Source organism: Lytechinus pictus, chromosome 2, assembly GCF_037042905.1.
Source record: "Lytechinus pictus isolate F3 Inbred chromosome 2, Lp3.0, whole genome shotgun sequence".
NCBI lineage: Eukaryota > Metazoa > Echinodermata > Echinoidea > Temnopleuroida > Toxopneustidae > Lytechinus > Lytechinus pictus.
This window is the reverse complement of record NC_087246.1, coordinates 3264216-3278290: the sequence shown is the minus strand read 5'-3', so window position 1 is coordinate 3278290 and position 14075 is coordinate 3264216. Positions and strand designations below refer to the sequence as shown.

General features: G+C 36.4%; 1 protein-coding gene across 1 annotated transcript; it reads right to left on the bottom strand.

Annotated features, from left to right (window-relative positions):
• Window positions 1–420: 420 nt before the first annotated feature.
• LOC129254999 (uncharacterized) lies at window positions 421–9117 on the bottom strand. Its single transcript, XM_054893544.2, has 2 exons — window positions 8197–9117; window positions 421–5011 (listed from the first exon to the last, which is right to left on the bottom strand). Exon 2 carries the CDS (start codon window positions 4999–5001, stop codon window positions 3121–3123), a length of 1881 nt encoding a protein of 626 aa, XP_054749519.1. The 5' UTR covers window positions 5002–5011; window positions 8197–9117; the 3' UTR covers window positions 421–3120.
• Window positions 9118–14075: the final 4958 nt, after the last annotated feature.

Here is a 14075-nt window from a genome sequence, read left to right as displayed (position 1 = left end):
CAACTCGTCTACTATCATTTTGGTCTATCATCGGTTCGTCCACTATCCTCATGGTCTAAATGCCAATTCGTCCACTCACAGTTTCGTCTAATAACCAGTTGACCCAATAGCCATTTAGTCCATATACCATTTGGTCTAATTGGACTAAGTGTTGATTGTGCAAAATGAATGACAATGGAATGGACATCAGACCAACTGGTTATGAGACGAAACTGTCATAGAAGAAATTGTGATTAGACGAAATGATTGGACCAAATGGTTGTTAGGCGAAATGTTGATTGACGGAATGGCATTAGACTAAATGAAGGTAGACCGTGTGATGAGTGGACGAATTGGCAATTTACCCCTTGTATGTTATCCTTTTTTGTGGTCTTGTACCGTGCAGAGATCGAAGATAAAAAGACACGTTTATGAACGAAATTTCAGAAAGAACTTTTCACCAATTTTATTAACCAAAAGAGACAACATAGTTTTAATCTTTATACGCTTTTAACCTACTTTGAATATAAAGAGAAGCTGACAATAAGCATTTGATAAAAAAAAACATTTATACGGAATGTACAAAAAGCGCCATTTCAACAGATAATGAAAGAACTCAGATATCAGAAATAATTTACAGTAAATTTTACACATACCACTAATTAAACCAAACAGAGGATGTTTGTTTTAAAGTAATCAATCATGACAGATCATGCGATGCTTTTGCGTCAAGCCTGCAAGTTTAATAAATGTGATAATAACACCCGATTTAGATATATTGCTGAATCCTCCGCTTCTAGCCATTTTCCTAGCGGGAATATGGGCCTATACCTAATATCATCAAAACATGTCGTGTTTGATTTGAAAACTAAAATTTCAACTGACTTTTTTTTCTTTCATTCACCAGGGCTGCTCGATGAATAATGAGCGTATTTCTGTGGTTCTATTCTTTGACCAACTATGATTGATTCGTAAAAAGGGTGAATAAAGAAAGGTTTGCACCATTCAAGCTTAGCGTTACCTTTACATTTCTCAGCATAAAAAATTGCTTTATCGATTAGTTGTCAAGACTGAACTTCGTACTGTTGTAAGTCTATTTAGTCATGTACACGTCGATGCATATAGTATACTGACTTATATGTCCCAATTCCACTATTATGAGGAGATGTACAGAGGTGCGAACAGTAGAAGTGAATACCAAAGAATATTTCTTGTCAAATGAAACACACTCTACCAAGTACATGGATAACACAAACTGAATGATGTATTCATCTTGGTTGTTATCTAAAATCATGTAAAAAGTCTATCATTATATGTCTGTACTCGTATTCCATGGTCAACTCATTAATGTCAAAAATAATTCCCACATGCAAGACAAATAGGAAGTCAACCTTTAAAATGCATTCAAATTAAGAGCACAATGGTATACTGGATAACAAGAACTAATGCGAGCTTATATAGCAGTAAATTCAGGGAAGCGATATTAATTCCTGTCACCAAAAACATGAAATGGGCGAAGTTCGTTACACAATTCTCACATTCATCTGTGGTTCCTGAGATCTTTGTCCATGAGAGAATAAACAGAAAGGTGTTATGACATGATTATATCCCCAAAGATATGTTTAGATAATAGTGGATACCGTTTTAACTCACTCGAAAGAAACCTGCAGCACTTTCATTTTGAATCATATACCATTTGATATATTGACGCTGCAGCTATTTGAGCGTCTATTCGGTTACAACTCTATATGCGATATTTACAAGAACGAGAACCATTTATAATGTGGTTACATCATAATGTCATAACTGTATTCACAGTTTAAGATTTCCATAATTTTTTAATTTAACACACTAACGCAGGCTGATTCCAAAATTCTAAATCAGTCATAAATGGCGTCCCTTACGCAACAGATGCCAAAGCCTAACACTATCATCCCGGCTTCAAACATATATACATATAGGCCTACATGTAACTAAAATGATAAACTTGATTATTTTATCTACTAAACATATTCTGAAAATGTACAGATGTATGACATAACTATTACTCAAACAAAAAAATATATAGAGAGAAGACCTACTTAACCAAAAAATATACACACTTTATACATGAAACTCTAAATATAAATCATTTCTAAGGTCTATTTAAAAAATTGAACTATATTCCAAATAGACCTTTGCTTTCATACAAATACATAAAAGAGCATAGAATATTACTTGGCTAATAAAGTCAAAGGACACAATGTGATTCGGTAGTTATCTTTGTTAAACAAATAAGTAGCGTGAGGAATGACTCCAACAGAAATTATATATAAAGACCTAAAATAAACATTCACAGAATACGAACCAGTAAAATGTACAGAATGTCACAATTAACTGCAAACATTCATAAAATAATTTCTTTATAACAAAACTAACCTTTTTTTTCTTTTCATCAAGCAACTATACTTAGCAAAATACTCAACATCCATGAACAATATATACATGTATATAGGCAGTACTATATTTACCTCGAACTTAATTCATTAAAATGCCTATTAAGGCACTTTAATATAATGAAATACTTTTTACACAAACGAAACAAACAGTACTGAGTCAACTTATTCTACATTAACATTCCAATAACGATACGAGGACAATATACAAGCAAATACATAGCAGGTATTAATGGGATTTCTCTGAATGACAAATGTATCTTTTCTTTCAATCGTTAATTTTTGTGTTCATTTTCTTACTTGAAGTGCAATCAAAATCATTTGATTTTTTTGCATGAATACACACTATTAAAATTACAATAATTTCGATTAAACAAATTTTGAAAGGTACGATAGAGAGATGAGGTATTGGTTTACTCTGATGAGATGGGTAATAAAGAATCGAGTCGGACATGATAGGTCTGTAATCACGTCAGGAAAGGGTAACGGAGGGGTGTGTCTATTCTCGTAACTATTCTATCTCGCATCTCACGGTTCTCTTTTCAAGAAGAATGCGGTGACTGCCCTAGCTACCTCATTTTTACATAAGTATTTTCCTATTAAGGTACTCTAATTTGGGTTAAGTAAGGTACTCTAGTTTGGGTTAATTAAGGTACTCTAATTTGGGTTAGATAAGGTGGTTTACTTGAAATAATACTTGGCTGATCTACACATTTGCAGCCGTCATGGCCTCTTTGAAGATGTACATCCGGTCTGGAGTACAGAAGGCAATGCACTTTGGCGGATAGTCCTTTTTGTTGTTTTCTCCTTTGAAGAGCTCCAGGGAGTACCAGTGGCGCTTTTCTGGCTTCTCTATCTTGTAATCGGCAATGAGCGTCTGGTCATGCTTCAATTCGCTGTTGTACAAGTCGATGCTTACTAAGCCTTCATCATGCTTCACCCAGGCGATGACGATGTCGTCATTATCTGACACGGCAGGGTAACCGTAGATGTTATCGAAGAGAGTGACTTCGTGCATCTTGTTGCCGTGGAAATCGATCAGCCTTACAGAGTTGGAGTGGCTCTGCACCAGCAACTGCTTTTTGGTCTTGAGAGGGAACACCTGACTGGGCTCATAGCCATCACATGGAATTTCATGGTGACACCCGCCACCTTCGCTGTTGAAAATTTGAATGCACTTGGCATTCCTGTAACCAACGTAGATATCATCGTAGTTGTCTACTGCTAGATCGCCTGCTCCAGCCACGTCGTACCGCGAGGTTTCGAAGCGGTGGTGTTTAACTAGCTCACCTGACTTGTTGTAAATAGTGATGGTGTTTGCCTTGTCACGTGCAACTAAAGAACCATTCTTGAGGGTTGCCATTACTCGCAGCTTCGTATTCTTTAGAACAGATCTAACGACACGCCCTTCAACATCAAATATGTCGACACCTCCTTGATTACTAGCCAAAGCCATAGTACCATCAGGCAGGGTAGACATTGCAACAATGCTGTTTTTCACTGGAAATTCAACTTGCTTTGCTGCCCAATCGGCTACCTGCACTCGACCAAGATCAAGTTCATTGTTACCCTCATTTCTCTTGAATTGGATTTTCTCTCCTAGCTTGGCAGCTATTGTTGGTTGTTTGTAGTCAGGGTTATCCCTATCAAGGATCCTTGAGAGTTCCTCGCAGAGTGTGTCATGAGCTGTCAGAGATTCCTTTTCCAGAGGATTATTGAGGCCATGGCTAACCAGCTCGGTGGCAGCATCTACATGGATATTTTGTTGGTGACTTGATTCCAGCATGTCCTTCAAAGACACCTCCAGCTGATTGATTCGGTGTTTCACATCGTTCTTCAGTATTGCCTTCCTCTCTGTCAGTCGTTTCACTGAAAGCTCGTATGCCTCGTCGATCTGCTCATTCATCTGGCCCAAGAGGCTGTCTAAACGTTGCTGTTGCTCCTCCACATAGGCAGCGTATTTGTTTATGGTGTTCTTCCTCATCGAAGCTCTGGCTCTCAAACCCTCGATGTTTTCTCTCACATCCCCCTCGTGCTCCTCGACTTTCAAGATCTCATGGGTCTGCCTGGAATGCTCGAGCAACTCACAAAAGCAGATGTACATACGGCAATCAATACAGAAGCAGGATGCATCAGCAGTTGGGTGTTTCTTACACGTGGCTCTCTTCTTGAGCTGTAACTTGCCCGAGCAAAAATCGGTAATATCCACCACCTGATGCTGGGAAAAGGTACCCCACTGCTTATGGATCTTCTGACAGTCGTCGCACATGTACTTGCCACATTCCTGGCAATGTACTTTAGCTAAAGGTGCCTTCTCACATGATGTACAAGGGTGGCGTTGATTCTTCAGGTCATCAACCACCGACTGAAGAGCCTGGTAGGTCTGTAGATTACCGATTTCTCCCTTGGGGACGGCTGTTGTCTTCTTGCAGATGGGACATGGTAGAATAGATCGGTTCACCTGTGCATCAGACAATTTCTCTAGACATGACTTGCAAAAGGTGTGAGAGCAGGTCAGGAGTTTGGGTTCATTGATAGTCTTGAGGCAAATAGAGCACTCCAAGCTATGCAGATCAATGTCCTGCATCTTCGGTTATCTGGAAATATAAAAGAGTGAAAATACACTGTATATCAGTACATGCAGATATACATATATGTATAATTCACATCAATGTGAGTAATGGACATTGTTTTTTTCTGAACCGTTTGAATTAATATTTACATTACGTACGTAACATGCTCAAACATAAATACGCAATAATTTTATGTATTCAATAGTTTATTTATTCATTTTATTCATGTATTTATTTGAAGAAAAAAAAAGATTATTTGATATCGTGCCCATTCAGTAAATCTGGCATTAGTTGGGACCTTAAAGCATACATAATAAGTATACAAAATGATAAAAATATACAAAGTAATTACATTATATTGAAACACAAGAACCTTTGACAATTTAACATTTGCCAGACATAAAATATGATTTGAGTTTTTTAAACTAGAGAGGGTGGTTTTGGATTTTAAATGAAGGGGTAAGGAATTAAACATTGATATTGATATTATGATATTGATATATTCATGTCTGCAACAGAAAATTGTCATGCGTCATTGATAAGACCATAATGCATTTATTATTCATTCGGGTCAATATTCGTTATTTTCGTAAACATTTAGAGCACATAAAAATAATGATAATAATGATGATAATTATGATGAAAATACGATGAAAATATAGGTCTGACCAACATGATATTTGAATTATATGAATACCGTTTTAATGTTATGGTTGAGTCCACGTGTGACAACTATCCAGCTGATGATGTCATATCCCTTACATAGCAATATTCATATAATACTATATTCAATATTGTTGAAGACGAGTGGTTAATCGGGTCTTGGAAAATGGTAAAATATGGTTAACAGTCTCCTTCGACAATTCCTGCTATCGTAATATTTCCTAAGATATGTCTAATTGTAAAAAGGATTTGGTTTTAGAGTCGGTCTTTAGTTTAGTAGGTCCATGGTTTAGGTAAGGATCTTCTACGATAACAATTGTCGCTTTATGAAATGTCATGGATCACAGTCATGTATGTCATCCATCAAACATACATGTACCATGGCTATTTGACAACTTCCAGTTTGATGATTCATTTTGCTTTTCATCTCAAAATAATGAAAAACTCCCAAAACAATCGAAACAAAAACATCTGGCATTAGAAGAAGTACAAGTGACATTTAAAAAATGAAAATCGTAGATTGTGTAAAATTATGGGATCTGCATCTGGAGGTATATACAGAACATCCCACCTCAAAAACAAACAACTTGATGTGAAATATAATTCAGTTTGGCTGCCTCACCCCACCCGAATAGTTTGGAAGACATAACAGGGCTAACTGGGCAATATTACTTTTCATATCAACATGTATGATAAGATGGAGGCCCGCAACCAAATGAATTTTTGTGGTAACCTCTGGTCCGACCCTTACGATATTGTGTATTGTCTGACTTGACATGCTGTCAGTAGGAGCAGCTGTCCTCCTTTGCATCTTACATGTATCTAATGAGGTTGACATTGGCATATGAATGTGAATAAACATTTTCAAAACATCAATCCAAGAAAAGTGCATTTCATGCAATTTCTAACTTTTCAAGGACGAAATATCAACATGAATTCACATGCGCGTCCCCTGGTTTTTTTACCCCCGGTTTTTTTTAAATCATAATACACCAATTCTAAATTTATTGTAGAGTTTTTGTCTGGAGAAGATTGAAAGTGGTGCTGTAATTGGCAACAAGTAACGTAGCTTGTCGACTTAATCTCCTTTCTCACAAAACATTTTATGACCAAGGTTGGATGCCCTTTAACTTCGTCGATATGGTGACGAAAATGAATTTGCCAAGTCGATTGTAAAAAGGTGAATGTATAATGGCCAAAAAGGGTGTGATCTCATTATCTCAATCTTGGTTGTCGATTTGTCAGGATGACGATTTACGAAATCAAAATGTAAGTAGACTTGATAAGATATTTTTTAAACGGTGCAGACAAAGTTGTATAAAATTATCATTCTATTTGAATGTAGGATCAAAGAGCACTGTTGATTAAATGTCTTTCTCATGTTCTAATCTTCCATTTTTGGATTTTACTTATTATGGGCAAAGGAACCAAACCTTTATGAATTTTCTCTCTTTTTTTACGTTTCAAGCGGCAAACAAGACAAACAAGGCAAACAAGACCAGTGAATTACAGCCCAGCTGACTTTCTACATCTAGCATTATTATGTAGGTCATTTACTTGACCTACTTGCCCACTGCAACCATTAACACGATGAATTCAATATACCTCAGCGTAAATATAACCATGGTATGAAGTATCATTGGCAACATGCTAATAGTTATAACGGAATGTCAGGTATAAACGTAAGGTTATATAAAAGCATTTTTTTTTTCATAACATACATACGATTAAGAATTCGAGTATGATAATGCCATCTCCATAATTTTATTTGTTCTTTTATGTAGGGTAATTGTATTCAATGTTTTATATGAGATCATTCTTCTATACTGCTCCTACTATATACTACCAAATTTCTTCCATCTGTTCTCCCACTTCTTCGTCATAATCTGCCTCCTCCGCTCCTGGAAATTTTCAGATATGAAAATGGGTGTGGTCAAATCTTCACAAGGATGAGTGTATTATGGGAGTCCTTCACCGATATGAATATTGGTATTATATAGGCCTATAACATATCGACTTAGCATATCGTGTTGTTATTTCTTTTCACCAGGACAATGTGTATCATTATTTCATTCTATTCGTTTTTATGTGGTTGTTCTAGCTCTAACAACGCTTAGGAAGTGTCTGCATTCATTTCTACTGATACCAGCGATCTCCGACCAGGAAGGATACAAGAGAGAGATTGTGTTGTGAAGTAATAGAACAGTATAATACTCCGAGATAACGCTATGATAGTGTCAAACAAGATCTTGCTTATTAATATTATGGGCATTTTTTTTTCTTCTGAAGAAGATAATTGAAACTCAAAGACAAATTGCTTCATGAAATATTCTAGTTTGAAATCAAGACCCTTTAACATAATTATTTTGGTATTATCATGATGTTCGAATAGTTCTTCCCTTTTCCACCTACATGACGTAGCGAAAACAACAACAGGTCAAATTCGTCTCAAGGACTTGAACCCATTTGAAGAATCAGTGGACCTGAAAAATGACACAAATTTTATAGAAACAAAGATGGACAAAAGAATACGTTTGGAAATTTACCTTTATCCTTGACGATGTTCAAGACAAAAGTATTGTATCCTTGTGCAGTTTATCCCTCTTTTATCGTTCCTTTATAGCGTCATTAAATAGCAAATATAAAGTATTAGAGATGCCCGTGATGTTGGCAGTAATCAAACAAAAATGTGTCCATTTATTCGACAAAATCAATATCTCTTTGAATGTACGCGATGAAGTGTTGCCTTGCGAAATGAAAGCGATATTCCAAGCAAAATGTATATGACAATATCTGGTATGCTAGAAAATGGCGCCTTGTGTATAGAAGAAACGTGGATGTACACAGAAACTATATAGTTCAACTGCAGCTAGAAATACATGTGACAAGGTAGCTTCGATCTGTTTCTATCTATTCATTCTCTCTGGAATGCGGTGATTATTCAAATGATACACATTGGCGTTCATGCATATCAACCAAGTCAAGTGCGGCTGAGAGAGAATCAGCGTTGTATAGTCAGAATTATCTCACCGCTCTTTAATTCCAATCCACCCGATACTCCGCGCTATACACTGTATTCATGCAGGATGCATGCATCACTGATGTCGTCGAAATTCGACACGAGAGTGAGACGTCGTCGTATTCCTGATCGCACGTAGGCTCGTAGTCGACAAATTTCGTCCGCTTTTCCAGTTCCAAGCTTATACACCCCTATCGCTGCCGCCGTTATTTGCACACTGCACTACAGTTATTTCTCAAATATTGTCCACAGGTCTGTGGACAATATTCGAGAAATTACTGTAGTACAGTGTGCAAAAACGGGTGGTTGCGGTAGGGGTGCATTACTCAATGGTTTGGCGTTCCTTGATAATCTTTCCCTATTGATAAACGCCACAGCCACGCCCCTACGGCTTGTATAGGGCAAGCTTTCGGGTCCCGATGAGTAAAGTTAGCGTCATTGGCGCCCCAGAAGTTCTTGTGATTGGCCCCCTGGTTATATAGAGTCAAAAGGTCGGTGGTATTGTTAGCAGCAAACAAGTATACTGTATAGTACGCATGGGCTCAATCACAATGGGAACGATAGCGTCTCGTTCGTGCCCGGATAAAAAAAATATCCTCTATGAAACATTTTAAAATACTTTTTTTTTGCATCTCAATTATTATTTTGTGCAATACAACTAGGAGTGCGGTCCTATATTGAAATCGACATTGCTTGTTATTGAAGTTCGTAACCCCTTCGTAACATCAATGTTTCACATTAGAAGTCGAAAAACAAGTTGTTTTCATTCAAATATTCAAAGGTAAATATCACAATTTTTACTGTTATGGAAAACTTTTCATTCGATGAAAAGACATAAATACACTAAATTCAACTGTCTTCTATAGTAGCCATATTTTGTCCAGGCAAATAAAACGCCTATTTTCATGTGCGTTTTCAACGCATGATTTTAGGAATATGTAACTCTACGGTCTTCACAAAACGAATATTTAGCATTATACCGTATTACAATTCTTGCCTACATGAAGTTGCAATGTATGATTCCAATTCTCTCACCAAAAAACTATTCCCGACATTCGAAGAGAGTCTTCAATCCGGGACCAATAGGCCTATTAAGCTGCATATTCAAAGGTGCAGATCATGATGATGAGAACATTGTGATCATGATGATGAGAACATTGTGTTCATGATTTGAAATGGGGACACAAAACATGATTATTTGAAACCAATATGATGTGCTTAATTTTAAAGGTGGATAATAATGAGGTTATCGGGAGGTTATATGAAATAAAATAAACAGAGAAATAAACTGGATTAAAGATAAACGATCTTCTTTTGAAAGAATGCGTGTAGAAAATTATATTTTAGTATTGGTCGTTTTCTAAAAACAATGCTTTAAACTCACACAAAAAATGTACGGTAATTATAATGGATCTTTCGGGATCTTTACCCTGCACACTTCTAATCTAAATTGTTCTTGAAATCTTACGCAGTAAACCCACTGTCTGTAATCAATTGTTATACCTTATTAAGGCCCTATCGGGAATTTAATGGGCTTAGAAAGTGATCTTTTGTTTAATTCAAGTTACATTATGATTATATAATACTCAAGCTTTGGTGTCACTAAAAATATATGAACCATTTTGTTTGAGCAAAACGTCTATTTTTGACAATATTGAATTCTCGACCCTTTCGTAACCGCTTTATGCCCAGATGATTCCATTATATTCTCAGAAGAAAGTAGTGTATTTGGCCAATCAACCCTCGTATTTGAACTTCTGTTCTTCTTTTGAAGAATTAATTCAACAATAACGAGACGGAACCTTATTCTTAACCACCACGGTTCGCTCACCATGATCGGATTATCACCTCATTCCTGGTTCGAAAATAAACACATTTAACAGTTCACCCACAGTCTCGAGCGAAAAAAAAACAAGAGTTGCAACTTGCAATAAAACAAGTGATTCGGCAAAATATACACTGTAAAAAAATATTGGGTAAAACAGGGTGCTACATAACGTTTTATAAGTTTTTTCAAATAGTTGGAATATACTTGTCCAAAATCTATTTCACTTGCCCGAAAAAAAATCAATGAAAAAAAGTTTTACCTCTTCAAAAGAAAGTTTTGCGGTTTTATAAACCATTGACCTTTTTATCTCTTTTGACATGAACTGATCTACTTTGTATTTGCATTTCTTTTTCCTAAGTGATTTTATCTTGCCTGCCATGACCAAAATTAGGGTCAATATATTATATTGACCCTAATTTTGGTCATTCTTCTGTGAGAATTTTGCTTGCCCAATTCGGCTAAGTGTAGTTTTGGTCTTTACTTCAAAACACTTGCCCGACTCTAACTTTTACTTGCCCCAGGCAATCGGGCAAGTGCTTGTGTAGCACCCTGTGTAAATTTTTAACCAGCACGAAGGTAATATTGTGTCCAACCAATGTGGGGAAGTATATTACCCAATGCAGGAAGCATATTATCCAGTAAGGTTAAAAATAAGCAGCAATTAATTTAGAATGGACAAAATTTTCTTCCCACTGGATAAATGCCCAAAAGAAATTCCCAATGTTGGTTGGACACATAATTACCCTCATGGAGCATTAGCGTCTAATGTCTCGTAGGCAAGCATTTCACTGTTTACATTTTCAAATAGCAAACTAATACAAGGAACAAAAGTTTGAAAACATGTACAATGATTATAATTAAACCTACATAATATAAAGCTTTTCAGAATCAAAAGTCTATTTAAGCGATCACCGTTTTAAGAATAGATTCCCGTCAGATATACTCATTTACCTCACCTGGTCGAGGACAAATCTCTTGCTCTAGGAAATAACGCCATGGCTTAGATCCGAACCCACGACCCTCTAATTGAAAGGCATCCAAGTCAGAACCACTAGACCTCAGAATATATATTTTTTCCAATTCAAATAGATTTTTATTTTTGATATAAAAAAATCATGATTATTACGATGAATCTGACATCCATGTAAGATATCCATGTAAGATAATTTATATTCCTTTTTTCTAAAAAAAAAATATATTGAATAGGCCTAATTCATTCTTATTTGATATCATCATATTGTTGAGGATATTCTTTCTTTCCGCTTCTTTTATCATTATCATCCTTTTTTCCTGACGATGGTGCTTCAAAACATATTTTTCAAAAAGTGATTACTTACTATTATGTGAAATTCTATTATTGAGTCAGTGTGTCCTCAAATCGAGGACCCTCCTTCGAGGGCAGCTTAACCACGCTGGGGGTTATGTACCCTCAATCGACAGTACAAGGCACCTTGGCGTGGGTCCCAGAAAAAAAAAATATCCCAGATTATGAATGGGGACAATAGGGATTTGTGTAGTCAAATTCACACACCCCAGCGGAATGGGGAAATACAGGATCGGATAACAATTCCAGCAAAGCCCCGGGGAAATTCAAGGCACGCTGCGCCGAGGAAAGATGAACGTTGACATTATTTTGACGGAATATTTTTGAGCTCTGTTCAAGCTCACGGGCAATCGACCTTGATTTTGTTATGGCCTGCACTAACATTCCATTCCTTTGACTGAGCCTTTTCTTGTATGTTTCGCACGTGTGTATTTGACCCCCCCCCCCAGTTGAGTTTGGTTGGACTTGACTTTACGACCGAAACTCTGCCGCTATAGTCCGACTTTGCAAAGTGAATGACATAATTGTGTGTATATAGGCATATTTGAAAACTACTACCAGGATACTCGAGTAATTTTCTTTTATTTGTCACATGAAGAAAAGCTTTGAGAATAGAGTTATCCAAACAAATTGATATAAACAAATAGAACACAGAAAGGCATAGCACTTAATTTGTCATAAAACGAATGCAAATAGTTTCGCGTATTATTATTTACTAAAGTTTCCCGGGTAAAGTTTATACACATTTGGTCAGAACCTGCATGTGTGTAAATGAGAGATTCGCCGACTGATGTCACACGCTCACTTTCATATTTCGTATTTTGTGTAAAAATTGTATTATTTTGTTATTTGATTATTTTCAGCATTGACCTACGTCCATGTTTTAAGGAACTTGACGACGTTTACAAGGCGAGATGCTTTGGATGTTAATTATTCTGAAGGAATGTCCCGAGGAATGTTAGAATGTGGGACGGTAAGCATTCAATGAATCAGCCGGACAAACATTTTCTTATGTAATTGTGGTCAGATATAATTACATGGTTGATGATAAAGGCGAAATCGATGTGTCATCATTGGTCACCACCGTCTTATTCTTTGTGGTGGTGGAAAATGAAAAACCTAAATCATTCTCTGCATGCCATTATATTCCGATTAATTCGATAGCGAGTATCGTTAGAAAATGGAAAAGAGGGGGTAGACTGAGAGGGAGCGAAGAAGTAAAACAGAAATAAGACAGGAGAGAACGAAAGGGAGAAAAAAGGATGAAATATAAAGAAGGGGATAAATCGACAAAACGAGGGAGGGGCGAATGATTACCATATATAGGCATTTTTTATAGGTTTATACCATGTATACAATATGTTTTTACCATATACTCTCTATGACATTCTTTTGCCCGTGAAAAGTACAATAATACAATAAGTTTTATTGATTGTCGATATTACCAGTTATGGTAACTTGTCATAATAGTAATGTTAATAAGTGTTTTGTGAAGATGACATTACCATACAATGAGGAACTAAGTGATGAGATTATCAAATAGAACGGATGTCATACTGGTTAGAAAATGCTTCCCCCTCTAAAAAAATGTACTGACAGCAACTCCTGGGCAATGAAAAAGGTCCTGAATTAAAATATACCAAACATCGTGGCACTTGTCAAAGTAATATAAACAATCATAATCATTTATAATAAACTTCTGACAAAAAAGTTTCCAACATAAAATCCCTAGGGACCGATGAACTTTGTCTTTCTCCAAAAGTTACCATACAGGCAGAGGCCAGTGCCCCTCAGCCAATTAAAAGCAAGGATTTTAATGAAAATAGTCGATCAGCACTGACAATTTAGTCAGTGTTAACAACTTTCATGAAATATCCCCAGTGACACCTGACAAATGAATGATAAACAGTAATATTCATGATTGAGAACCGCATTACTACTGAAAGACAGAGTCTCCTCGTTAATTACCTTTGTAATTTCCAAAGGTGATACCTTCTCGATACAGGTCAGTCCTAGTTCTTCTTCATTATGCAATAAAAGTTAGTACGACTGATAGGCCTTGCTTTAATTAATGTCTTCTCCATTGCTCACTTAACAAGTTTTCTTCAATTTCCTAAATGTCTCTGCCACCGGCCCCAGTCTGCTTCTTCCAAGAAATACCACAATATTTGTAAATAATATGGTTATATAAGAAGATATAACATGATCAGGAACACTGTTAGTACACTTGTACGCTGTGGACGAAGAAAATATT

Excerpts from the sequence above, each read along its gene's own strand:
- LOC129254999 (XM_054893544.2), bottom strand. The coding sequence starts at position 5,001 with ATGCAGGACATTGATCTGCATAGCTTGGAGTGCTCTATTTGCCTCAAG.